The following is a 27536-nucleotide window of genomic DNA, read 5'->3' on the forward strand; positions in this document are numbered from 1 at the left end:
AGCATTTGTAACTGAACTGTTGATAAGCTATGTCAGTCATTTCCAATGGTTCCCACATTCTGCCTGGTCCATCTACATTCAAATGCCAGCATGGTTATGTGAGTGGAGTCATACAAAAAGAAATCCCAGAATAAATTTATGATCCACGCCTGGGATAGATACAGGAGATATGCAAACACGCAGCTGTTGGAGCGTGGAATAAGAAGATAGCAGTTCTTTTGCAATCAGCTGCATAATTCATTCTGGCCCCAGGTGCACCAAGCGATAGTGGCGTTCCACACACGATTAAAACACGGCGTGCTTTCAGATCTTTCTTCCAGTGTTTCCAGTCAGCAGTTAGAGGCAAGTGAAATACGTGAACATGTTATGCATACCTCCAGCATTCTGCCGCTCTGAAAAGTCCCTTTCACTTGTATTTATTGTACAAAAACATTAAAACAAATTCTTAACAGCATTATAATTATGCAGAGTTGGACAGCTAGGCACAATGTAGCACTGTGTCAATAATTTATTACATCTTATGCCATAACTGAACACTTTTACTAGGAGCATTTGAGAACAACTTGGACCTTATACAGAGTAATATATCTTGCTACACAATAATGGAAAGGTGGATACTTAAGAAAGACATGTAGCTTGCAGGAAAACATACATGGAAAGTAATACCTCCTGCATCACCCATCTCCATGTACAGCTTAAAACTAAATCAACATATTACATTTAATTACTCTTTTTATATATGCATAGTTTCGAGAGCTAATCAGAGAGAAATCATATCACAGTGCAACTATTCACACCAAGATGGGAGCATGCCAGAACACAGCCTTCTCTTCTAGACGTCAGGACTACTTCCTCACAGTTCTTAATGGACAATGCGCATGGACTCACATTCAGTCTCAAGAATGTTGTTCAAAGGATCAAACAGGTCACAGCTCACCAATACCATCTTTACACACTGCCTCTAGAGTAAAAGCTGGTGACTTAGAGGCTTGGAGGTCAAATCTTCCCTGTCACAGACTTTGGTTAGAGCCAGTCTCGTGTTGCCAACACACGGCTTTATACTGGGCTGCATGACAGCATCCAAATACCACTGAAATATGCCCGCAGTGGAGAGATGGGGGAGAGACATACAGAATCGCTGGGTTTGGTGCTACATCCTTGTAAACGTGCCCTAGAGGTAAGAAATTAAGTTAGCCTTGTTTCAGGAGAGGTTATGTTCAGTGCCTCACGTCCTTCGTAACACATCCACACGAGCGACTGTTCTGCTACCTGCAGCCACACGACTCCACCACCATGTCCTCGTACTGCTTGTAGACCACGTTGTTTGCGGAGTCAATGAAAAGAATGCTGATAGGACTCAGCCTCGTTGGAACGCAGCAAGTTGGAGGCGTCGATTCGGGGTCCATGGAGTTCATTAACGTTTGGATAACTGCGTGATTGGTGGGCTCTAGGTGGGATCGAAGGGGGAACTCACACAGACCTTCGCAGTGATACGCTTCGTATTCTAGAGGTGCTATTATCCAGTCATCCCAGCCCATATCCTTAAAATTCACATGGAGGGCTTTCCTGCTACACCTTGCCTTCAGGTTCTTACTGGGCCTCTTCCCTTGCCGTGTTGCTAGAGGAGCCCTTCTCTTCCGCCTCTGATTGAATAAGTACTCGTACACGGTTTTGTCATCTTGGCCGGATCTAGCCTTGATTTCATTGAAAAATAAGTCCCTTTTTTTGGTCCTCCCAAATACCAAGAAGAGAGCCTTTTCATTGACCTGTCTTCCCGTTCTGTTAAATCCCACAGTCCTGAGATCAACCGCTCTCCCCCTGTCAAAAGTTTCCAGTTCAAAACACAAGTTAACCAAGTTTTTGAAGTTCCTAAAAAGCTTCCAGATGTCAAACACTTCCCATTTTGGTGTATCTGTGATACTGACAGTACGAGAGTCCAGGAGTGTTGCTGCTTGTCTGTTGGTAGAGCAACTAAACAATTTCACCTGGGAAGTTTTTCCAGAAGAATGAGATTTCCAAGCATCAGAAGGCTTTTTCCTCAATATTCGAAGCTCTGCTCCCAGCAGACCATCTTTTTCTAATGCACTGATGTCAAAAATGTATTTTTGTTTTCTTATGGTTGGCGCTCGCTCATCTAAAAAAAGCACACACGTTTTTAGATCAAGCACAGAGTAATGCTAGTTTTTCATTTCTCTACGATGTTCCTGAAGCTCCCCCCCATAAGACTAGAATTGACCTTAGTTAGCCCACTAAACAGAAAGAACAATTTTTGTCTAAGGGATGGGTTCTGAGCAGGAATCTAGAAGAATTTATTGACTCATCAGGGAAATGAGCTCTTGAGCTTGCCCTGTAGAAATGTCAATTCTTTCACCAGTGGGCATTTTCCATTTTCTAGCTTCAAAGTAGCCATTAGCCAATTGGAAAACAGTCATTTATAAGGTCTGAGGACTCACAGGGCCTATTCACCACTTCCATCCCACTTAAATTAGTGAAATGGGGCTTCAGTGGTGCCCAGGACTCATGCTGGCTCCAACATTACCTTTAGACAACACGATACTCAATGAGTTCCTTAAAACCTACATCCCCCAGGAACTGCCGGACGCGAGGATAATTGCCTCATTAACTCGGCTCCACAGGATTCACAACTTTTCCAAATTGGGCAGAACAACGTGCCTCCCTTTAACCTGACGCTATCTTTGCCTGGTTAAACCCATGAGCAGCACTAATGAGGAATACAGCCAAGCCAACTTTCTATCAGTGTTTCAGTAACAACGCCTTCCAGTGGCGAGCCAAGGATCCGAACGCAGCACTGGTCAGCTGCGTGCCTTCCTGTCCCAAAAGCCAAACTATTCTTAACTAAGCAGCAAACAAATCTGGTCCTGGCTGAGCCTTCAATCACTATTATGTAGTTAGCTGTGGCCGACGTTGCTTCCGTAAGTCCATGACCAAGCTCTCATTAAGGTCACCAGAAGCAACATGGAGATAAGTCTCCCACCAGAACGGCAAGGTGAACATCTTTCTTTGGGAGCCTGGTTACGTGTTGTGCGAAAGCAGACACTAGGCCAAATTTCCAAAAAATTTGGAGCCATAACATTGAACCGCAAATTAGGGAGTCCCAGAAGTTATTTACTCTTATTAGCCCATGCTTGGCTATGAGCTTCTGCGGTTAGAAGGCTGGTGGTGTCCGAAAGCACGAGATTTGAGCTCATACAGGTACACTAACGCTACTCTATGACTCCTGGGTCTACACTGTAGTTCCTCCCAACTCATCCTTGAACAAATTGGGGTGACCTCCAGTTCTGAAACTTGTGTTTTTCCACAGAACAGCTGCTTTCTCAGCATAGAACATATTTTCAGGCACACTTAGCAAAAAAAATGAACAGTAGTTTCCAGAAGCTACTTATTAAAGAGCATGGGATAAAAACGTTAAAGTTTTTAAACACTTAAACACGCAAGGACTGATGGATTTTCAGAAATATGCATCTAAAATATTCTCCTGATGTTTTGCTTGGCTGCCACGCAACCATCAAATTCTGCCCCTAGAAAAACTCACCGAGATAAGGACAAAATCTACAGCAAAGGTGTATAATTTCATTTTCGCTAAGAAGAGCCTTTTGACTTTAACAGCACGCAGTTATTTTCTAGTAAGCCTTGCACTCAGGCATCCCTCTGTCCACACATGCGCGAGCTCCCCTCTTACCTTGTCCTTTGTCTATAAAGCTGGTTATTGTATTGGCAAGTCCAGCCTCCAGTTTTACACTTCCATTAACACCTTTTCTTTCTGCGTCTGAGAGAGTCCTGTACAGAGAGAGCATGTATTCATGTGGCGTTATAGGGGGCTGTCTGAAAGTTTCCTTAGCTTCCCTTTGGGTGACAGGCTCTTTAGTCTTTTTCGTTTTGAAGGAGCTGGTATCAGTACCACTCGTGCCAGTTTTTTTCAAAGCCGCCTTGCTGCTAAGATTTGGGACCTTTGGAGTCACCGTCCTTACTCCAGAAGGTCTGCTCGGGAGATGTCCTACCTTTGCCTCCGTGGCTGCCGTTCTTGAAAGAACCCTCTGCGATTCATCGTTCTTGGCCAGCAGAGCTCCAGCCTGAGCAGCATTGCTTTTAGCCCTTGCCTTTGAGGTCCCGGTGCTAAATCCATGGTTCGCAGCCCGTGGCGTGCCTGCCCGTGCTGAGGGAGCCCTCTCTTTTCCTTCTGCTTTTAACAGATCTGTTTTAGACCCTGGATTACTCTGGCCTGCTTCAGAATTACTCAGTGCTCCAGGAACTAGATCCAGAGACAGCCAAGTCAAATGCCAAAGCAGTAAAGTGAGAAAATGCAGGATTTTCATCCTCTGGTCTTCCTCTGAATGCCGCTAAAGAAAAAATCAGGAAAGGTTCCTCCAGTTTGGCAGAAGAAAACATGAAAGAAATTAAAAACCAAAGTCAGCAAAAATGGTTTTCGATTGAGATTAAAACATTTCAAATCTCGTTGTTCAGTGCTCGTATCCAGTCCCATAGTGGAAATGCTCACGAACTCAGACGCGCTCTCCCCTGACTTCAGTTAGCGGCTGTAAAGGACTTGTTCTTGAAAAGAGAAAGTTTACCACCTCGTTTTCTTCTGTAAAACTGACTGAAAACTTGAAGGAGTCCTGTTTAAATCGGAGGGGTTTTTTTTCCAAGAAGGAAGAATGGCGTAATGCTGCCTCTGTGTTAAAAGGTTTTTTTAACGTTTTGAATCCTTTCCAGTGAAAATATTTCACACACAGAGACCTGCAGGTGCTCAGAAATCTTTTACAAACCTGAACTCAGGAATTGGAAACGGAATTCCAACAAACCTATTTAATTACTCTCTGATGTCATGCTGTCTAAACTAATTTAACTGCGATATATTTCTTTAAAAAAAAATCTTCTTTGCCCTTTTCATGAGCATGACTCATACCCTGCCTCATGTGAAACAGCTCGGCGGGCTCAGGGCTCCAGAGGACGCCTTTTTGAGCGGCGGCACAACCTCTCCTTTCGCCTTCCATCAGCTTCACGTTTCAATGGCACAAACTGCAAGATCAACAGCGGGACCCGTCCTGCGGCCCGCGGGAACGCGCGCATTAAAACCTCGGTGCCTAACCCGGCCAGCTCTTTATTTCTGCAGCCCGTGGCAGCGGCTTCGCTTTGTCCTCCAGCGACTTAGCCAACAGGGCAGGCACTTAACAGAGGTGAAGATTAATTTTCTACAACGCAGCGGCACCGCCGTGCCCGCAGTCACCGTACTTTGGCGTCTTTATTGCTGTGCTTTGAACAAACCCGTGTGAGCCGGCTGCAGCAGAAGGCTGTGCCGGCAGTGCACCCTGCAGGCAGCCCTGCTCCTGCCGCCCGCACAGCTCGGGGCGCTCCGTGCCGGAGTGCAGCCAGGAGGGAGCTTTTGTTAGCCCGAATGTAGGAGAGCTGCCTGCCCACAGCTGCCTGCCCACAGGAGATGGGAACCAGAGCTGCTTACAAGGGAAGGTATCTGCTGCTGTCAGCTGGACACAAGGGAGCACGCAGCGAGAGTGGCTTTCATGCAGTACAAAAAATGAGCTGTTGTTCTGAATGAGCCTTTGGGAAATGAGGCACCGCGCTGGAGTGAACAGGGATTAATGGGACCCTTCTCTCATCCAGCACTGGTGCTGAGCCCAATCTTCCCTCAAAGTCTCTTATTCCTGAAGCAAGAATAAAAGGAATAGATACAACAGTCTAGATTTAACTTGATTTGGACATGCTGTGACATTTTCCACTCTGACACAAAATTACTTTCATAAATAACAACCTGCAGCCGTTTCCACATGACACACTTAGAATACTTTACCTGATTCTGGCAGAGGAACCGAAGGGTAGAACAGCTCAGGGACTGCACAGATGTCAAAAACGAGGGAGAACAAAAACCCCACCCTCCTGATTTTGACCTAATTGCCATTCCTCTGGAGTGGATTTGATGTTTCCCATCAAAACAAAGCAACTTTTCCTTGAGTTCCTTCCAACAGGCCCATTCCCCAGCAACTCCTTTGTGCTGTCCCCATGCCCTCAGCCATGCTGTCCCTTCCTCCCACCCACGTTACCCACTTTCCTGCAGCAGGCTGGTGTGCTGCATCGGTTCTGCACTGCCCACACAAACAGCTGAGTGCTGAGCTCACGCTCTTATTCTACGAGGGATGCCCTGAAAGTAACGCCTCCTATTCTGTGATGTTGGCCCACGATGTCAGAGGAGGGTGTTGGTGGAATGGCTGTAGTTTGAACCTTCCCACCAGCATTCTGTTCTGTTTCACTGTCACATGACAGATGGCAGCAGAGGGACAGCCTGACAGAATGGCATCTGACATGGGAGTTGCATATGGAGCAAAGGGATGGAATCAAATTCCTCCATGTGGAAAAGCTGGCACCCAGCAACATTCATCAGTACTTGCATTCCTGGAGACCAAGCAGTGGATGTGAGCACAGTGAGGCAGTGGATGATGCATTTCAGCCGTGGTGATGGCGGCCATGGATCCCCAGAGCTGGTGCAGACTTCTACGAGTGCAGCATGCAGGCTCTTGTTCATTGCTGGTGAAAATGCAGAGCTAATGGTGGTGACTATGTTGAAAAACAGCATTTTGCAAGCTGAGAATCTGCTCCGCCAAACAGTGCTATCTGTGGTATCTGTTGTAGTTGGTATGGAGGTAGATAGGAGGCATTACTTTTGGTGTATCTAGCTTCCAACACCAGTAAGAACTTTGTATCTTAAAGATCTCTATTGTTCCATTAAACTTTGTTGAGATTCGCAGATACAGAATTATTTGGGAGATGAACAGGAAAGAGCAGAAGGTGGGACAACGGGACTACATAGGCCTTGTCTCCTGGTAAATCAGACTAAAAGCAGAATCAATCAAATGTTCACACAGTGTTTACATAACTGAGATGAACGTGTCTCTCAGTTTAAGGGTTTTATTAAACACCCAACAGATACTGCCAGTCACAACAAGAATGAATGCAATGATCTTTAAGGTCACTTTCAGCCATTCTAAGAAAATATGATTCTTTTAGAAAATTGTGCTGCGACATCTTCACAGAGATCAGGAACTAGAAAGAATGACAGGAGGCCTGTGCAAGGATTTCACCTTAAACAGCACAGGAGGAAAAAAGATGGATCAGCAGGAATTGCATCCCATGGGAGCCTAGATAGGGCAGTAGTGCTTTGGTAGCAAGGGCAGAGAACGCAGTTCCACAGCAGACACCAGGACAGCGGACAGGCTGCACGCAGCGGCTGCTTTCCTTGCTGGGGACAGGCTGAGCAGTGTGCGCAGATACCTCTCAGCCTCTGCCTGCCTCCTTCTCACGGGAGTGCAGGAGCACCCAGAGCTGCCACTACCACGTCCCACATTCAGGACATGGTGAACAGGAGGAGTGTGAAGCTGGAGACATTGAGCAGCTCTGCTGGAACCTCAGCAATGAGCTACTGTGAGTTCCTCTGAGCAAAGCCCTGAGGACTGCTTCAGCTCTCAGAACGTGTTACCCGTTATTCCTGTCCCCTGTGTAATTTAATCCAGATGCTTCTTCTGGCCAAATTGCTGTTTCTGGAGGCACGGCCCCTCGGGCTCCTGCATGTCACCAACATGGGTGCTGTGATGCGAGTGCTGCCAGAGCTCTGCACTCCTATGGATTGGCATTTCAGTTCAGAAAGCCATAAGAGCTGAGACAGCATTTGATGATCCACGTGGCTGGCTCCACCACTGCGTACCGAAGGGATCGCTTTTGTCAATCAAACTCATGCAGCTGCAGGGTCAAAAAACTGTCGTTCTTTTCTACCTTTGTCTCATTTGACAGCAATGTAGCACAGCTGTAAGTGAACCCCAACCGCTTTGTGCAGAGCAGGCGTTCAGTGCCTTCGAGCTGCTCCTGTCCTTCAGGTTGGATATCAGGGAAAGGCCGTGCCCAGAGGGTGGGCATGGCACAGGCTGCTGGGGCAGCGGGCACGGCCTGAGCTGCTGGAGGACACCGCTCTCAGCCACAGGTTTGGGTTGGGGTGCTGCTGTGTGGGGCCGGGTTGGCCTCAGTGGTCGTGTGGGTCGCTTCCAGCTCAGGGTGTTATTATGTGACTCTCTGGGCATGGCACCAGCAGACTCCTGGCCCACTTCGTAGCATTTCTGGCTTCATCTTGATTTCCAGCGATTTTCCCCGTGTTCACAGAGCTAAATCCGCATCTCTTATATTTCACACGTCGTAGAGCCGAATCCACCTTCCTTACATTCAGCTCATATTCAGTTTCCCCATGTGGAAAGTGAAAGTGTTGTTTCTGCATTGAATATTGAAAAGGGAAATTGATCTAAAGAAGCAAGCTGTAGCATATCCTTAGAAATAGCTGATGTGAAAAGTAAAAATACCATGTACATATTAGTAACATATTTTAGAAACGTAGTTACTGAATTACGTGACAAATTCTTTCTCACAAAGCTGCAATAGACTTCAAATGTTCTAAACGATGTGGGTGTAGTATTCTGAACTAGGAAACATAATGTAAGGCTGTTCATTAGGCCAGCAGAAGTGAAATGCATTTAACAAACTTTCCAGGAGTCAGGGCCTTTACACAAAGCAGAGCTGTCCCACTCTGTGGGAATGTGAGGACACCGTAGGCAGGCTCCAAGATGCTCCCCTCTGTCCTCCTCCCCAGCTTATCTCTGTGCAAGGACAACGAGCCGGTGTAAAGGCACAAACGCGAGGGGTAATTAAATAATTAAGAGGTTCTGTTTATGTTGTAAAGCAGACATCCGAAAGTTAGGACCAGATATTTGTGAAGAAAGCAATTGTTAGAAGGCAATGAACCAATTAAGGCATTTGTGCTCGGGTGGTAAGGATTTGTGTTTACTTGGTGTTTGTGAGGCGTCACGAAAGAGTGTGAAGCTGCAGTACTCAGCAACCAGGGGAGCAAGAGGTAAGGGTCGGGCAGTAGGGGATGAAAGGTGTAACGCTGTTTCCTATGTGCGCTCCTGCCTGCAGGAGTCCCGCCATTGCAATTGCGAATAAAATCTGCTTTATCGGAGAGCTCAGAGCGTCCTGGTAAATTATTCGGATACCGCCAACATACACAGCCCCCAGGCAGCCGCGGCACAGCATGGAGCCGCCCGCATCGAGCACGCGGCAGCGGCAGCCCCGTCGCGGCACGGCGCCCTTCCCGCCGCCCAACGGCCGGCCTATCGCCGCGCTGCGGAGCTCGGCGGGCGGGGCGGGGCCGGGCGCGGGGCATGGCGGCGAGGGAGGCGGCGCGGGGCCGGGCCTGCCCGCGGCGGCGGCCGCACGGAGAGGAGGAGGCGCAGCAGCAGCGAGCGGTGCTGGTGCGGAAGCTGCGGGAGAAGGTGAGGGGAGGGCGGGAGGAGGCGCGGCCGGGCGCTTGGCCCGCAGCGAGGCCCGGGGAGCGGCCCGGCCCCTCCCGCTGCCCGCAGCGCCCCGCGTCGGTCCGGGCGAGGCCGGAAGGGGAAAAGCTGTGCGGGCGGCGCGGGGCCCGAGCGCCGTGCGGGGAGTAAGGGCTGCGCGGCGGGCCGGGGGAGTTTTTGCCCGTTGGAAGTCGCCGTTCGGGGGGCGTAGCGGAAACTCTTGTCCTGTTTGAGCGCGGGAGGCAGCGTGGCTTTTTTTCCGAATGGGGAACTGCTCGAGCGCTGAGCGGGCGTTAATTAACGCTGCTGGAAGTGTCTGTGCAGGGCAGGTGCGAGAGCAGAGAGACGCTAAAGGCAGTCTCCTCCTGCAGGCCGTGCGGAGCTTCGTTCGTTCCCTTCGGGCTCTGCCAGCTGATTTTCCACTTATTTTGGTATTCCCGAAGCACTGCTGCTTGTGCCCGGCCAGCAGCTGTGCACAGACCTGTCTGCCCCCAGTCCCTCCCGTTCAGGCATTCTCACCATATCGGAGCTTTTCCCTCCCTTTTGTTTTTACTGTTTGCGTCTTACTTGGCTGCGTTGCAAGAAACTGTGTTTTCTTGTTGATTTTCCTGAGTAGGATACTGGTGCTACAAGGAGTATTAATTGATGGCAAGCTGGATGTGAGGCCAACGGTGTGCCCTCACGGCTCAGAAAGCCAGCCAGATCCTGGGTGCATCCAAAACAGTGGGGCGAGGGAGGGGATCCTACTCCTCTGTGCTGCACTGCGAGACCCCACGTGGAGCACTGCGTCCACACGTGGACCTCAGCACAGCAGAGACATAGACCTGTTGGTAGGCGTCCAGAGGAAGGCCACAGCAATGATCTGAGGGACGGAACACCCCCCTACAAGGGCAGGCTGAGAGCTGGGGCTGAGCAGTCTGGAGAGGAGAAGGCTCTGGGGAGAGCTTTCAGTATTCAAAGGGGCCTTAAGGAAGAAGGGGACAGACTCTTTAACAGGGTCTGTTGTGATAGGACAAGGGGAAATGGTTTCAAACGAAAAGAGGGGAGATTTAGGCTGATGTAAGGAAGAAGTTTTTTGCAGTTAGAGTGGTGAGGCACTGGAACAGGTTGCTCAGAGATGTGATGGTTGCCCCCTCCTTGGATATATTTGAGGCTGTCAGGCTGGGGCTCTGACAGCCTGACCTAGCAGCGGGTGTCCCCGTTCAGTGCGGGGGGGGTTTGATGAGATGACCTTTAAAGATCCCTTCCAACTCAAACGATTCTGTGATTCACAGTAAGCTTACTGTTACTGAGGCATACTGAACCATTTGGTAAGTTTTCTTTTCCAGGCTCGTAATGAAACATGATTCAAGAAGAATTTGTCATTGAGTTTTGGTGTTGGACCACTTTCTGGATGTAATATGGTTTGCTGAGATTTGAACGGGGTAATCTTCAGTCTGACAGATACAGTTGGCCTGGCATGGCATCTGTGTCTGTCTCATCGTTCTGCATGTCATCACTGTCTCAGGATGAGCAGTTAGCACTATGCATAACATAAACCCTTCTTCACTTTCTTTAGTATTAGATAAAGTGAAGCTTCCATGTATGATAATGACTTCTTTCCATCTCATTAGTGCTGTGAAAAGTGCTGGGCTCCCTCTGTAAAGGCTTAGAGAAAAGCTAACGCAGGGGGAGCTGAGTCTGTTAGAAGCTTTATTTCCCTCATCCTAATTCTGTTTCCATCTCAGCTGCTGCAGTATCGGAGCTGGTGTCGTGAGCTGGAGCAGCGACTTGAAGCAGGAGGGGTGAGTGTGCAGGTATGTGGCATTTGTTAACTCAGATTAAAGGCTCCCCAAAGCAATAAAAACCTTGTTTTCCTGATGTGAAGGTTCAAAGAAGTACTTCAGTATTTTGCCTTTCAGTATTTTGTCCAGTAGCCATTCATAGAGCAGCCTTTAGTCCTGGAAATGCCAGACCAGAAAACCTTATCAAGAAGAACGTTAACTCTATGAAGGAGTGTTTTGTTGCTGGAGTAATGCTTATGCTGGCTCTCAGGAGAGGGCTGTACTGCTTCTTACATGATGGCTGTCTGAATAAGGATTGAAACACAGCATCTTAGAAGGCAATGTAAACCCAGGAAACAAAGAGTAGGGGAGGATGTATTCCCAAGCTTCAAGTCTAAGTGAGCACCCTTGGTTGTGAGCTGTAGATACCCAGCTGTGAGAGTGGGAAACTGAGGAGAGCTACTGACATGGGGTGGTACTCTACGCTTCCCTTCCTCCCTGTAGTTGTGATGCCTGGAAGAAGTCACGAGCTCCTAAGATACCAAACAAATGAAGGGGAAAGCAGTGGATGATAACAGCAGTGAAGGGAACACAAGAATTTGATTAAACCTTTCCTTTCTTAAGGGATCCCTTTCAGACAGATGGGAAACCACTGAACACCGTGCCCTGGAGAAAGCTCTCCTCCGGTTAGAAGAAGAGCAGCAAAGGTAAAAGGAAAGAGCAGTACCTCATTCTTGGCGTCCTGGATCCTTGTGGAAGTGAGATAAAACCTCTTAAGTCCTACCTCATCTTCTCAAGGGAAGCAGCTGGACAGTCCGTTTTGAAAGGAGGAAGGTCCACAGTCTGTATCTCTGGATTGAGGGTTGGTTGTATGACCTCCAAAGGTCCCTCTCCACCCTAAATTTTTCTATGATTCAGTAGATGAGATATGCTCTGCTTTACATTGGGAATCAAACCATAACATCCTACAGATTTCATAGAGCAGGTGTTTTCCTATTTAGTTTGGAGTTTTGTTTTATCTGACAAGCATTTGGCACCACAGAAATCTTCTGTCATATGCTTCTCTTTCTCCTTCAGTCACAGAGATAAATTGTGTGTGGTATAAAATATGTGTGTGCTGTGTTGCCTAAGTTGCAGAGTAAGGTGGAGGAAGCACAACTCCTACTTTTGTCCAAAAACTGAGCTCTGTGCCTGTTCACTGGACAGTTGTTCTTCCAATTTTGTTCATGAAAAATTTCCTGAGGGAGACACTAGGCTGTGGCCCCACAGTAATTGGCCTGCAGTACTTTATGCTCCTTACAATGAGCATGGTTTAAAGCCTTCTTGAGGGCTGCGGATACACTGCACTTGGGGAACTGAATAAAAGTTCACTTTTTAGTCCAGAGCTTCATTTAAAGCTGTTTTGCACACATGTATGGCCTTGGTTTTGTGGCATGCAGTTTGCTGGATCAACAAAGTGGAGTTTTTACTGCAGGCCCTACTGTATTGGGCAAGAACAGAGAGAGGCTTAAAAAGAAGTGGGCAAAAGTAGGAGCAGTATTGCAAGGGAAAGGATGTGGAAGCAGAGATAACAGTGGTGGTATGAAGGCAGTCAGGACAGTGGTGCATTCAGCAGGATCTTGTCCACTTCATTGTCATGACAAGTGACCAGCCGGAGCATAGGGAAGGCAAGAGCTTAACCTGTGAGGAAGGGGAGACTGACACTGTAAATGGAAATGAGGGCTTAATGCAAGAAAAAACAAATGGGTTTGCCATAGCAGAGACATCTTTGTTATTCCTAGAAAGCACTGATACTGTTTCCTTGAAAAGAAAGTCATTGTTTATGGAACTGGAAAAGCACAGGCGTGCTACCTGTAGTAGTCATTCAGTCAGCTCATTGCTATTTCTCCCTTTCCAAGGTGTGAGAACCTGGCAAAAGTGAACACCCTCCTGCGGGAACACCTAGATAAAGCAAATGAGGTGAATTTAGCCCTTAAAGAAGATGTTGGAAAACTGACAGCAGATTGGATGAGGGCCCGAGAGGAGCTGGATTTGAAGGAGAGTGAATGGCGCAGTGAGCGTGAGGTAAGGATAGGCTGTAGGAATGCCAATGTAGTGCCAGACTCAAATGAGAATATGGTTGTGGTTAGCAGAATGCAACTGTGGGATGGAGGGCTGTCAGCAGAGGTGGTGGTGGAAGATACCCGCCGGCTGCAATGATGCTGCGGCCTTAAAGGCAAGGACTTGCTGTTGCTGTACACTGTAGGCCAGTCACACGTGGACTCTTCTTTTCACTTATGTATTTATTTTACACTTCTGAAATCTCAGCTGTGAAGAACAGAGAGGTCTGTATGTTTTCGGGTTCAAAAGAGGGTCAAGACAAGCATCCCTTAACAGCAGCCTTTGGCAAGCAAATGAAGGAGTTTTTGTTCTTCCTTTACCAAGAATGTTAGATATCTCTGCAGAATAAGATAAGGAATCCTGATCAGTGTGCTTTGTTGATAGCCACTGCATCAGGAGAGGTGGGAACATCTTTGAATTCAGCTAGCAGGTTTACTGAGGATGTTTGCCTTTTCAGTCCTTGATGCTTCTGTGGGAGTTATTAAATGCGTTCTAATGATGATGCCTGTACACTCGGATCTAGAAAGATTGTGCAGTGACAGGGAAGGCTGAGTTGCTGTTCCTTTTTGTCTTTGTGTATTTAGTTTCATGACAGCTACTTAAGGGGTGAACATAACCGTCTTCTGAGCCTCTGGCGGCAGGTGCTGACCTTCCGCCGTCATTTCCTGGAAATGAAGACTGCCACTGACAGGTGAGGAGAAATTAAGAACAGATATCCTGGAGAGCACAATGTAGCTTCTCTTCTGTTCACACCTGCTTTTTGTACTTTGATCTTCCTTCAGTTACAGCTAATAATACAGTTTCTCCTTTGATAACTTAAAGTAATTCCATAAAGCGTGCTTTGGACCTGTTGCCACCTGTGTGACCAGGGCTGTTGGATTTGAGGATCTCTTGAGGTCTCTTCTAACACCTGTGATTCTGTGTTTCAAGGATTATTCCTATAGTACCTTCCTGAAGCATTTATTATGGGCATATTTTCATATGCCTCTTAGCAGTCCAGTTGGTGATGGTCACTTAATGATGAGATGCTAGTTATAGGATCTGTGGATCTTAGTGAAGTTTCTTATATGTATTAATGATAATTACAGTATTTTTAATAAGATGCTACAAGAGCAGCAATTTATAAGAGTGATTAGAAGTTCTTGAAGCCTTCCTACTATGGTATGCATTTATTCTGAGGAGAAAATAAACACAAATTAACAAAATAAACAAATGAACAAAAATTCCACAGCTCTATAGATATTCATCTGACCTTCTGAGATTAGCATATGATTTGTCCCTAACAAAGGTACAGTCTGTTGCCTGATTTTGTACTTGAAAAGTGTTCTGGCTGCTAAAAATTACACTGTGAACATTAGTTTTTTCTTTATTCTTCCTCAGAGATTTGTCAGAGCTGAAGGCAGAGCAAATGAGACTCTCTGGATCCATACTTGTGAGCTGCTTCCGTCTGAACTCTGGCCTACAGCGCTGGGAGTCTGTCACTTTGGGTAGGCCCGTCCCAAAGGATCAAGCACAGCAACAAGTGGAAAGGGAAATAGACCAGAAGGCTTTGGAAATGTGCTCTCAAGTCAATGGGGACCAGGAGAAGAAAGAGCTTCAAGATAGGTTAATATACCTGAGACTTTATTTTTGTTCCTGACGTCTTTTGTGAGTGCTGATCCATGCTCAGAACACACCTGTTTGTTACATATTCGCATAACCTCATTTATGCCCAGTGTAAAAGTTCTGGTGGAAGCTCTTCTGAGGAGGAAGACAGGAAGAAAGATTGTATATTGTAATGTAATTGCTATTACTGATTCTTACTGAGAAATTCAGAGTAGTATAAAGCTTTTTTGCTGTCCAGGGCTGTGCTCAAGCATATGGGAGGAGTTTGCACAGGATTGTTGTAAGCAATATGGCACCTCTGTACTGATGTTTCCTTGGAAGACTGAGTGCACAGTCCTTTGGGCCGAGCAGTGCCTTTCTGCAATGCACAGCATGTTAGCATGTAGAGATCAAGGCTGTCTTTGCTGTGTTTTCTGGGCTGAACCTTTTCTGCTGTGCTTTTGGGAGCTGCTTATCTTTTTTAACATGTGGTGTGCGATGCTTTTGGAATGGCATGTGGACCTTTTCTTCTCAGGGTGATGGAGCTCTCAGCCTTGCTTGTACAGTCTCAGAAGCAAAATGAGGAGAAAGAGAAGACCGTGAAAACACTTAACGACACTTTGGAGATGCTAGTATGTTTTACCTTTATCTGAGAAGTGGCCCAGTGTCTGCTTGGTTTGAGTAATTTGTTCTCTAGCCTTAGCATAGAGAGGTGTGGCTTCCTCAAGAGGAAGAATAGTTAGGATGTGAACTATGGGGAAAAATCAGGAACATCACCAAGATAACTGTTGTGTGTTTGGCACGTGTGGGGTCCATCCAGGTGCAGGCAATGGCAGGAGAGCTGTAGACATTTTGGGTGTCTTAAGGGGTTTCCATCCATGCAATTTTGCTTCAGACTTTAAGTTTGTAGTGGTCAAAATGACTTGGAATTGACAGCTTAACTGTCTGTGAAAGCAAATTGCTATTCTTTCTCTTCTTAGTTTTAGCAAAGAAGAAATTGAATAGTAAGGAAAGTTATATACTTAAAGCTCTAGGGCTTGTCAGCATGACAGTGCTGATGAAGATGCAAATCTTCAGAGGGGAGCAGCTCTTCCTTCTCCACTCTTTCCTTATTCTATTCTCAGGAAGCAAGTCGGCTAGAGGTAGAATACGAAGCTTCATTAACTAAAAATGCCAAAGAAGAGAATCTTGCCCTTCAGAAGCTAATCAGAGAGATAACTGAGGTGAGTACATTTTTGAGTTCACGTCCTTACAGATTTGATTTTGAAGTACTTGATGAAGGAAAGAGAGAAGCACAGGGAATAAAATCACGTGTTTTGCATGCTCCTGGCCGTTTAATTTTTATGTCATTTTCCTGACATGAAACCTATTACAGCTTCACAGTAAGCTCTCCTGTGACTCTTCACCTGAGCTCCTAGGAGTTTCAATAGCTTTGCCTTCACTGTCATGTTAAGGTCTCTCTCGAACTGTGCTTTCTTAGTTGGCTACTTGACATTTCTACTCCAGTGTTGCTTGGAGGCTTCCCAAACCCTCCGTGAGCAATAACCATGTTGTTCTTCAGATTTTTGTGAAAGGTCACTGACTCAATCAATGCATTTGCCAGCTTTGCTACTTCACTCTGTCTTCACTGACCATTATCATCACAGAATCTTAACTGTTCCAACTGGTTAGTGGTAGGTTTAACTTACTCCAAATCTTCACTCCGTACAGGAGGTTTAATCATCAGATCTTTTACACTGCCTCACACAAAGTCAGTTCTTATTTAATCATTTTTTCCTTTTTTGCTTCTGCTCAGAGCAATTATAAACATTAGCTATTTCATTACTGTTTTCCAGTATTCATCAGCTGCCTTCTTCTCTGGGCAGTGTTAATGGTTCTTTTCATTGCTGTTTCCAGTGTTGATTTGGTGCTTGTATATGTGGCTTTGAGAAGCCAAAAGAGAACCAAATAATTCCTGAGAGCTTCAAGAAACTAAGCATTCAAGCAGCTTCTATCCACTTCATATTGGTTTCTTCTCTTCTTGTTTATAGTAGCTCTGCTTAGAAGTCCCTGCAGTACTTGTGGTCGGGACAAAACTTATTTAATCTCTGAAGGAATGAGTGAATTAAGTCTTTAACAACTCTAGGGTGAAGTGGGGGAAAACAGAGAAATAGATGAAGGAAAACAAAATAGTATGAGCAAAGAATAACGGCTTGATATGGGCTTTCAGGTGGTGTTAGATGACAGTGACAGCACAGTCAGCATCGTCCATACTGACAGTTCCCAGCGTCCAGAGTCTGGCAACGTCCTCTCTTGTCTGAGCTCCCTTGATGCAGAGCAAGCCATTGTGTTGGTTCAGGAAACACTGGCAAGGAGGCAAAGAACAACACAGGTGAGAATTCCTGAGAGCCTTCACCACTGGCCACAGTCACTAATGCCTCACCTGGCTTCAGACCTTTTCATTTGCTTACCAGTTTCTTTCTAGCTATCATCCCACTCTTGCTCTGTGTGGCCTTGCCAGTCTCACCAACAGTGTATTCTGCTGCTTTTCTCTCCTGATCTCCTTCCCCTCATCACAGCTTTTGCTTTCAGGTGAGATGTCTCTCTGCTTGCTTCTCCTCCCAGCTACTGTATTTGAAGCCATTTTCCCTGCTCATTATTGCCTGTTTCTGCTATTTCCCTCTCCATCCTTACAGGCCCTAAAAGAAGAGCTTTCTGCCAGGCAAGACTCCATCAATTTTCTGCAGCACCAGCACAGACAGCTGGAAGAGAAGTGTGAGAAGCTGCAGCAAAGGCTTGAGCAACTGGAGGAGGAAAACAAGATGTCTAGCAGCCACCAGCAGCACCTCGAGTCTCTGGTACAGGCACTCAAGAAGTAAGTGTTTCATCCTTCTATGTTCTAAAGGTGATCTACTTTCAGCTCTAAGATTTCAGAGGTATTATGGGCAAAGAATTCTCCTACGCCCTATTAACAGCCTCCTGTCGCTGCTTTCCATGCTGTACTGTCTCGTCGTACTCTGCTTTCCACAACTCCATCCTAGAATGGTGAAAATGGGATGAATGAGTATGCAGATCACCTCCTTCTTCTTCCTTGTCTCTGCAGTGACTGTGAAAACCTCGAGAAAACCAGGGGAGAGCTCCAGCAAAAGCTGGAGTTCAGTGAGCAAGAAGCCTCACATCTGCGTCGGAGTAACACTGAGCTGCAGCTGAAGGAAGATTCTGCCCAAGGGGAAAAGGTGGAGCAGCAGCTGGCAGTGGAGAGAGCACATCATGACCACGAGATGCTGTGAGTGTTAAAAGCTTTCTCTGGGCAGGGGTGAGCACTGCTAGATCTTAGATCTCTACACACTGCAAAGGAAAAATGTTGTCTATTCATTGTAGCATAGAGCTGCGAGGGAGTACATAGGCAGGGCTGGGTACCTACTGGCATCAGCATAGCTGCCTCCTTGTCTTTTTTAATATTCCTTTAAAAAATTACTTCAGACCTGAACAGAGTATTTATGACAGTCGTCAACTGAAACAGATCATTCAGACTGGATTTAAGGAAAGAAATCAAACCATTATGATGATCGTGCAGTAGAACAAATTACTCAGAGATGTTGTTTAGTTTCCACCCTTGGGAATTTGAAAGATGCATCAGGATAGAGCCTTAATCAATCTGGACCGATCCCATAGTGATCCTGCTTTGAGCTCAAGATTGGGCTGGCATCCTCCTGGGGTCCCTTCCAACCTGAATCATTGATCCTATGATTATTGGATTGGAAATTAATATGCATCTTCTCCCAAAATAGATTGCAAGCTCTTTAATTGCTGAAGGTGAGAACAATTTTGAGAAGTATATTTTACCCAAAGATCAGCTTTGCTGTCTTATCCACTGTATCTAAAAGGAGAGCTAACAACAGGAAGCTGCTAGGTTAAGAATATCCAAACTTTTTGGGAAATGTTCTGTGACTTTTTTTGAAAGCTTGTTCTGCTTTCTCAGTGATGAATGTTTCAAAGAGCAATACAGCTTTAGTTAAAACATTCCAGCATTTTCTACAGGTAAATAAAAAGTTAGTGAAAATCCTTTAAACTGCTATATTTAGTGTACAGTATGTAGTCTTTGTTTTGCAAACATTAATGTTTTTGGCGTTAAAAGCCTGTTGCCTTTCCCCTTCTCTCAAGTCTGAAGGACTTGGCTGCACTTGAAGCAAAGCATTCGTTGTTACAGAGTGAATTGATAGCAACAAGGGAGAAGCTGGAGGAATCAAACCTTCAGAGGGATCTGCTGAAGCAAGAGAAACATGAGCTTACAGTGGCACTGGAAAAGGTATGGACAACTTATTCCTAAGTAACACTTGGGAAGTGTTAGGGAGATGGAGTTCTTAACAGCAAGATCACAGCAAGTGCTGTTTCAGAGAAATAGCATTATCCTTGTTGGATGATGCTGCGATCCACACAGGCTCTGTGGTGGAGTTAGTCCCCACGTGCTTGTTAGGAAGATCTAACTGGTGATGTGTCAAGTATGTCAGAGACACACAGGAGATCTGGAGTTGCTGCCTGGAGTCAGGGCAATTCCTGTCTTTGTTCTCATGTTGCTGTTTTGTCTCTTCAGGCAGAGAAATCAGTAGCAGCATTGACAGGGGCTCAGAATAAGTTGAATTCTGAAATAGCTGATCTACGAGTTGCCGCAGCAAAGATGAGCAGTATTAATGAAGCTCTTGCATTGGATAAAGTGGAACTGAACAAGCTTGTGTTGCAGGTGAGCAGAGTTTCCAACAATGCAAGGCGTTCGCCTCCAGCTGCTCGATTCTTTTCAGACTTCGTGCCTTCAGACAGTATGACTGGCTGAATAAGATGTTCATTTTTCTGTCCAAGCCAAATCTTCTACAGTCCTTAACTGTGTTTTGTTTTCTCTGTGCATCTGTGATTGTAGCTGGAACAAGAGAATGAACTTCTGTCAGATAAAGTGAATGAGATGGAGATGGCAAAGGTCTCTGAACAGGAGAAGGTGACCTTGTATAAAAGAACAAATGAAGAGCTTTGTGCTGAGAAATCCCACCTGGAGGAGCTGCTGAAGAAAGCAGAGGAGCAACAGGAAGGGCTGCAGATGCAACTGAGAGTACTGGCAGAGGAAAAGGCAGAAACCCAGGAGAAACTCAACCAGGTGAGGTCAGCAGTCTGGTTCTTCTGGGTGGGCATTTGTCTGCTTGGCTCAAGAAAGCTGCGTCTGCTTGGTTTGCAGTTCTTTAATCAACAAGGTGCTTGGTAGTACTGGAGGTCAGAAGGCTCTGTTTACTTGCTTTTGGAAAGGGGTTGATGGCTTGCAGGGACTTCAATCCTTCAGAATTACACTTTCCTTCATTTCTACAGATTATTTTGATCTACTTGTCTGCATTAGTCCCTTTTCTCTTTTTTTTATAAGCTGCAGGGATATGACTGTTGTTGTCCAGGCATCTGAGTGAGGCTACCACTGTTACTGGTGGCATAACAAGCAAACATTGAAGCTCTTCATTTTTTTCTGAAGCAAGAAGGGGCTGCATGCTTCCATTTATATTTTTTATCGTGAAGTCCACCACTTTCAGAACTTAATTTGTTCAAACCTGGGGAGCAGGATGGAGCTGCAAGTCAATGTCTGCTGCCTTGTACTGCTAAGAAAGGGGTTGGCATCTTGCTTGTACTGCTGAAATTATACCTTAAGACATAAATGTAACTTTGAATTGTTGGAGTGTTGTTAGGGTTTGAGGAAGATGAGAAGTGGATGAACAGACAAGTTTCTCTGTTCATAGTTTTCTCTGGACTGACTGTTTTTGGTATACTGGAGAGAAAGCTTGGGAGAATCATATCACTGGGGAGGTTTTTGTCATTTTAATGACAGTTTTGTAATGTGCAGTCATGGGTAGTGGGGGATAACAGAGGAAAATGTTAGTTTTCTCAAGATCTGTTCTGTATTAGATAGACTTCAGGTATGAGGTAAGTTAGTTGGCAAATACAAAGCAGAGATGGTACAATGTAGAAAATAGCTTAAAAATCATGGTTAATCTCCAAGCTTCATTATCAGCAATGTATATTAGGCAACTTTATTTTAATGTAAGCCAAATGAATAGTATGGCAATGAATTTCTGTACACAATCTCTTCAGCTGTGTCAGCCCCATAAATTGCTAGATGACAAAACTCACCAGTGCTTCCCTGCCTCATGGCATCCAGCTGCTATACATACTAAATTAAGTGCGACTTTGTGGGATTTTTAGTTGTTTTGTTGGTGTTTTGTCTTGTTTGTTGGGTTGTTTTTTGTTTGTTTGTTTTGTTTTGTGTTTTTTTTAAGAAGAAACCATTTTTAGTTTCGTCCTCTTCATCCAGCAAAGTTCTATTTGCTCAGGCTTAACATTTACAGCATGATAGGGATTCTGAGAGAATTTAGTTTGCAAGGTAGCAGTTCTGGAAGACGTGGGATTTTTGCATGAAGACACATAGTCTGGGGTCTGTATGTTTGTCCTCAGGTAGCTGTCTGGGCTCAGCCACCCCTGTGTGGCCCTACGTATCACTTCCAAGTCTCAGTGCCTTTTGGCAGCCCGGAGTGCTGGTGCTGTGTACAGCAGATGCTCTTAGGCTTTCAACCCACACTGCAGGAATTCTTTCTCCTCTGACTGATTCAGAAGTGACACTGGTTGGCTCTGAGCACGTATTCAGAGAAATGACCAGAAATATATTTTATCCTGCTTTCAGGTTTACCGCCAGCAAGAGTCAGCCAGCAGTGGTTTGGAGCGGTTGCGCCAGCAGTCCTCTCGCCAAGAGGATGCAGTGGCCAGGGTGTCCAAAGAGAAGGAATTCCTGGTGCATGAGAAGGCTGCCCTTGAGGTGCGACTGGCAGCTGTGGAACGGGACAGACAAGGCCTTTCAGAGCAGCTGGCAGAGGCCAGGTAAAGGCAGGGAGGAGGCCCTAGACAGGACATTATTTAATGTCTGTAATTACAAAGGTGGTAATCATTACACCAGGATTTATTGCATCCTGTACGCTTTCCAGATGGCTTTACCTTCCTTAGACTGAAAATTGAATAATCTTGAGCAAAATCTTGAGGGGGGAGGAAGAAAATGTATCATGATGTGTGTTATTTTTGTGACAGCTAAAGCTAACACAGTCCTAGGCTCGTTCGTGCCCCCTTGCACATCACTTTAGACTTTAGCATGAAGTCTAAAGCAAGCCAATCCGATTCCTCCATATCTGCTACCCTGGCTCTGCATTGGGAAATAAGTCTGCCATGCCTTCTTTGCTTGCATCCAGATGTTTAGCAGAGCCTGAGACTTCTCTCTCTTTTTTTCTTGTTCTGCACATTTCAACAAAGATATTTAGCATTCAAGACTACTGACATCCTGAGTAGGACAACAGCATTTAGAGTGAAGCTAAAGGCTTATGTGGAAGATCTTGAGGGCGTTATGCTTCTAATCTAACTCTTGTTAACCGTGTGCAGGACCTAGGTTTAGTTACATGGGCAGCAGGGAAGTTTATTTTGAATCCTTGGCAGTCCTTGGTATTTCTTGTTCACCATTGGGTCCTCTGTACCTTACCACGTGGCCTCCAGAGACGGCCATCATGGAGGCGTTATGCAGGGAAGGAGCAAGGCTCTGTCCTTGTGCTGTATCAGGCTGCTAAGGTCGCGTGACAAATCCTGTGTTTAGCCCAAGAAATGCACTGAGATGTTTGTCCTTCCTCCTTGGTAGTTTTTAGAAGATTCCTGAACTACAGCTACACAAATGATATTAGGTTGTCACATGCCTGGCCTTTTACACTTGGCTGTTCCAGAGTGTGTTGTTATCAGGGCTGACAAATGCTATTTCAATGCTGATTCTTGAGAGCTGCTTCTGATCTCCAGCTTCTTTTATTCGATCCATCTGAATTGTTTTGTCAGATTGGCTTTGCTGCTTGTCTGCAGCTTTTATTGCTGGTTCAACTTCCAGAGGAGAGTGCAGCCAAAGCTGCAGGGTGTGATATGGAGAATTTTGAATTCGAGCTCTGCAGTAACACTGATGTTGTTTTCCGTGTTTAATCAGTGCACAGGTGAATGGAGGACAGTCACTGTTTGTATGTGTCTATTCTGCCAGAACAGAGAGATTGCAGTAGATCCTTTCTAACTGAACATCTTTATTAAGATGTTCAGTTCTTTTTTTTTTCTTCTCAGTGACAGTATCAGTAAAGAAGAAGAGATACATTAGTTATAAAGAACCTTTGGCAATAGATAAAAGCATTCCCCAGAAGAATAAGCAGTTAGTCTCACTGGATGATGTTCTTAAGCCTTCTGCTGTCCCAGTTTTGGACTCTTATCTTTCCTGTTTTAGAGGCTGACTTCTGTTTATCTTTCAAGTGTAGTACATTGAATTTATACTGCTGGATGTTGGCATGATCAGACACTTTCTATTGTACATTGAAGTAATCAAATGCTACTTTGCTGGGGTTTATTGCTTTATCACCCACAGCATGCCTCTTTACCTTTAATGATATCATCTTAATTCCATCCCTGTACTAATGAAACAGTGCTGTGTACTGTAAGGTACTGGCACTCAGAACAGTGTATTGGAGCAGAGAAGTAACTTCTCTGAAGCTTCTGATTCGAAAATCCTGCGTGTCACTCAGAGCAGCTTGTTGAAGTCTGTGTATGTAGCAGTTTGTATCTGCAGTACCACATCTTCCATCTTAAAGAATGATGAACTGTTTGGGCTACTGAATGCTTAGTTAGTAACACTCAGTGAAAAATAGTAAGTTTCTCTTGAACTGTTAGCAGTTTGAATTGAAGGATTATTTCTTCTCTCTCCTTTCAGATAGTGCTTCAGCTGTTAGAATTCTTAAAAATGCAACTACAAGCATGAGAGGTTATTCTGTCATCTGGTGTATCCCTTTTAAATATAGGGAGTCTGGAAAATTACCTGCATATGCCTATGCTATGAACAGCATAAACAGTCACTAGCGAGCCAGGAAAATGCTTTTTTTTGCTCTGTCTCCCTTCTACCTCATCCCACAGAACAAGTCTGAAGTGCCAGTGAGATCAGAGCTGTGAGCAGAGGATGAGGCTTTTGATTTTTAACACAGCTACCTGTGTGCTACAGAAAGCAACTTAAGATTTGGCTATTGAGATCAAATTAGGCTGTATTTTCTGTATTATGCTAGGTTGTAAGTAAAATCTGGAGGGGCCTACATTCCTATTTTAAATGGCAGAAATGTTTTTTGTCCATGAATTTCTACACAACTCATTTTCCACATTCAGATGTTGGGATCCTGAACCAGTTCTCACTGGAGTAATTCCCTGTGGATGTGGATCAGGAGCAAGAATCTCATTTCTTTCCATGTTTACGACACGTAGGTCAGTGAAGGACACCCTGGAATCCAGCCTTTTTGAGGCTCAGCAGCACTCATCTCACTTGGAGATCACCAAGAGTCAGCTTGAAATCCAACTTCATACAATCATTCAGGCTAAGGAAGTGATACAAGGTGAGAGCCTGATGTACTTCATATCTGGTGTGCATTTGCAGTGCAATGCTGAGGGATGAAGAAAATGCAGAGAGAGCCCTTTTGCTCTGAAGTTAAAATGGTGTAAGGCTAGCAAATTCAGAATAGTTTCCGTAGGCATTGCTTTTCTCACCTTTTGCCATGTTTGCAGGGGAGGTGATGTGTCTTCAGTGTGAGCTGGAAACAGAGAGATCTCTAATGAAGCAGGAACGGGAAAACATGGCACAACAGCTCATTCAGATGGAACAGCAGCATAACAATACCCTGAAACTTCAGCAAACTGATCATGAAGTGGAAATAAATAAACTCCTACAAGACCTGGTAGGAAACAATATGTTTTTAATTCTTTAAGCGAGCTCTGTGGGATTGCTTTTGCATAATTGTTGCCTGAGTGTGAGAAATGGCAGTAATTACCAGCTGTCAGAAGCCACGCATTGCTAGGCCAGGCAGTAGAGCCAGTGGCTCATGCTTGAAGGCATGTGAGGGCCCACATGATTTTGTTGGGATGGTAAATGCAGCCACAGATTTGTTGTGGGCCTAAGACAAATTGAACAGAATGTTGGGTGAACTCCACCCAAAACCACAGTGAAGTGGTAGGATCTCACCAGACTCCTGTCTGCTATGAAGTAGACTCACAACATTCCTGCCAGCTTCTATCATTTTGTGATTGGCAGAGGTGTTACTCTTGGACTTAAAGCATGTGAAACAGGCTCCTTGTTCCTATAGTGCAATTCACAGCCTGTCTTATGAGTAGGGCATCAGGATACTGGCCTTTTTCTCACCCTACAGTCAGTCTGCATCTTTTCAGTGATTACAATGATGTTGAATCCTGAAAATAGAAATAGAGATAAATCCGGAGATGAATGGGAGCAGGTGGCCATCAGGGAGGGAAACTTAACATCTTTTCTTTTTCTTGCTGACCTGCTCTTTTATGTTCCTTGATAGGGCACAAGGCAGCTACGGTGTGCTGTTCAAGTGGAGTTATGTGGGAAGGGTGAGGATTTACATGTTCTACATGTTACATAAGATTTCATCTTGAGGTCTTTTCCTTCACTCATCAGGCAAGTGAACGGGAAGGGCGCCATTTAGAGCTACAGGAGATGCTGGAGCTCTGGGAAAAGGAGAAAGCAGAGACAGAAGGACAGCATGAGAAGAAGCTGTTTCATATGAAGGAGAAAGTTGCTACCATGCAAGCTCAACAAGAAGAGGAACGAACTAGAGTTGAAAGTGCCAATCAAGAGGTAAATATGAAAGCAGAATTTGTGTTTTTACTCATCTGTGTCACTTACTTACAGTTCTCTTGGCACTGCATGTCTGGGTAGAGATGTCTCTTGGATGCCCTTCTGTAAAAGGGATGCCTTAGGAATCATGAGTCCTCTGTGCCGTGAAGGATAATGCCTTTAACACAGAGTGTTAAGAAGGCCAGGAACTCCACTGAAGGCCTGCAGATATTATGAACACCATAATCATGTCCCACAGTGGTGAGCTGAAGGAAGCCACGTGTACAGAAAGGACAGAACTATGGGAGCTAGCTGGGTATCAGGGTGTGAGGGCATGCCTTGTATGTCCCTGTTTTCCTGGAGTGTTTTCTACTTTGAATTGTGTAAAGTGGAATGCATGCAGGACTGTCTTTGGCAGTAAGAATGAAATATTTCTGAGCATTGTATATATAACAGGTGGCCTCTCAAGTTTTTCTTTCAGAAGACACTTGCTGGTAAACTGTTTTGTGCCTAGATCTTGTGTGCCAAAGCAAACCTGTCATGCACTGAGAGTCCTCCTGTGTTCTACCCAGATTCCTTCTTAAGCAGACTGCCTAGAATGGCAGTAGCCCCATTTGTGTCTGCCAGTACCGGGGTGATAGGGCCAGCTCTCAGAGGTGACAATATGCATCTCAAAACTGGAATGTTCACCCAGCCCCACTTACAATACATGATTTTTCTGAAGAAGCTACTTCCTTCATTCTCCTGTAGGCTTGTATGTTCTTTACTGCTGAGTGTGTGCAAAAGCATGCATTAAAAGACAAACGACATAATGGAAGACAAGGAAAATGCCATCACCACCACTGGGAAAGTGCCATGCATTTTCCTATTAGGTGATTTTTTCTTATTAGGTGATTCAGGTGAAGGTTCAGTCCCAAATGGCCCATGTTTATGCTACCCATATGACTTTGAAATCTGTGCCACCACATGGACCTAAGGGATGAGCATCATATTGCTCTGAGACTGTGTGAGCCCATCAGCCTTCAAATCACTGAAGGATGTGCAAATTTCTTCTGTGGAGATTCAACTTGTCTTCTCTGTATTTCTGTGCAGATCTTGATGGAAAAGGAGAATGAGAAGAAAGCTTTATTAGAGATGCTACTCCAAACTCAGGGAGAACTAACAGCAGCCTGCCATCAGCTTGAGCAACTCAGGCAGGAGGTAAAAGAGCAGCAGGAGTATGAGCAGGTGAGTCTCACTAGTAGGCAAAGTAGAAAGTTCAAGCAGTTGGTGACTGAGCATAAGCTCAGAGAGGGGCTGCTAAAGCCAGGTTACAGGATGAAAGGCAACAATAAGGAAATGGATCACAAGTCTTGGAGCACTGAAAGCACAGAGCCTGGTAAGCAAAGGGAAGGATGGGTTGCAACAGAAATAGAGGTGGTTTGAAAAGCAGAGATAAATGGACAAATGGATGTGATTAAGGTAGAAAAAGGAAACGTGCGGAGCTGGTGGCAAGTCCCAGCAACTTGCTCTGCATTTTGGTTACAGAACACTACAGAAAAACTGCAAGCAGAGCTGCAGGAAGCTCACTGTAAGATCAAGATGGTGGAGAATATGCACAAAGAAGAAATTGAAAACATTAGAGAGGAAAAGAATATCCTTCTTCAGCAGAGGGAAGATCTGCAGAAACAGGTGACTGCAAATGATACTTGAGTCATCAAGTAGGTGATGCCTTCACTAATTGTCTTTCTGCTGCAGAACAGAATGCAGTAATTCCTCTGACTGCCATCATACTGTAGTGTCCATCTCAGCTGGTGTGAAGGAGACCTACTGGTCATCAGTTGCTGCCCTGAACAGATGGCCTAGTCCTTTCGTTTGTTTGCCAGTAATCATCAGAATGGATTTCTGCTGATCTTTACCTGGTAGCTTTGTTTTTTTTAAGGTGCTTCATGAGATGGACATTGTGTCCCTCTCCACATTTATCAGACAAATCGGCCAAATCTGGTACTCACATAGAATCAGATTTAAATCTCTTCTTCCCCTTTCCTCGTAGTGTATGATATGGTTCGCAGG

The 27536-nt window shown here is 45.3% G+C and overlaps 2 protein-coding genes across 2 annotated transcripts in view; one reads left to right on the forward strand and one right to left on the reverse strand.

The window, feature by feature from the left end:
* Positions 1 to 253: 253 nt before the first annotated feature.
* On the reverse strand, positions 254 to 5847 carry GDF5 (growth differentiation factor 5). Its single transcript, XM_052684002.1, has 2 exons — positions 3701 to 5847; positions 254 to 2134 (listed from the first exon to the last, which is right to left on the reverse strand). The coding sequence occupies exons 1-2, from the start codon at positions 4332 to 4334 to the stop codon at positions 1266 to 1268; spliced, it is 1503 nt and encodes a 500-aa protein (XP_052539962.1). The 5' UTR covers positions 4335 to 5847; the 3' UTR covers positions 254 to 1265.
* A 3383-nt stretch (positions 5848 to 9230) lies between these two features.
* The window catches only part of CEP250 (centrosomal protein 250), a 33102-nt gene continuing 14796 nt past the window's right edge, over positions 9231 to 27536 (forward strand). Inside the window, exons 1-20 of the mRNA XM_052683990.1 lie at positions 9231 to 9341; positions 11087 to 11155; positions 11747 to 11829; positions 13021 to 13186; positions 13807 to 13913; positions 14603 to 14827; positions 15342 to 15438; positions 15931 to 16029; positions 17016 to 17177; positions 17482 to 17660; positions 17889 to 18071; positions 18950 to 19094; positions 19380 to 19526; positions 19701 to 19931; positions 21492 to 21685; positions 24119 to 24246; positions 24416 to 24585; positions 25326 to 25505; positions 26577 to 26711; positions 27012 to 27155. Coding sequence (XP_052539950.1) covers positions 9231 to 9341; positions 11087 to 11155; positions 11747 to 11829; positions 13021 to 13186; positions 13807 to 13913; positions 14603 to 14827; positions 15342 to 15438; positions 15931 to 16029; positions 17016 to 17177; positions 17482 to 17660; positions 17889 to 18071; positions 18950 to 19094; positions 19380 to 19526; positions 19701 to 19931; positions 21492 to 21685; positions 24119 to 24246; positions 24416 to 24585; positions 25326 to 25505; positions 26577 to 26711; positions 27012 to 27155 — 2955 coding nt within the window. The remainder of the gene's footprint in view (positions 9342 to 11086; positions 11156 to 11746; positions 11830 to 13020; positions 13187 to 13806; positions 13914 to 14602; positions 14828 to 15341; positions 15439 to 15930; positions 16030 to 17015; positions 17178 to 17481; positions 17661 to 17888; positions 18072 to 18949; positions 19095 to 19379; positions 19527 to 19700; positions 19932 to 21491; positions 21686 to 24118; positions 24247 to 24415; positions 24586 to 25325; positions 25506 to 26576; positions 26712 to 27011; positions 27156 to 27536) is intronic.

Source organism: Tympanuchus pallidicinctus, unplaced genomic scaffold (assembly GCF_026119805.1).
Source record: "Tympanuchus pallidicinctus isolate F22 unplaced genomic scaffold, pur_lepc_1.0 scaffold20, whole genome shotgun sequence".
In the NCBI taxonomy this organism is placed as follows: domain Eukaryota; kingdom Metazoa; phylum Chordata; class Aves; order Galliformes; family Phasianidae; genus Tympanuchus; species Tympanuchus pallidicinctus.

Coding starts and splice junctions, on each gene's coding strand:
- GDF5 (XM_052684002.1), bottom strand. CDS start 4,334: ATGAAAATCCTGCATTTTCTCACTTTACTGCTTTGGCATTTGACTTGG. Junction 2,135..3,700: donor CTTTATAGACAAAGGACAAG/GTAAGAGGGGAG, acceptor TGCTTTTTTTAG/ATGAGCGAGCGCCAACCATA.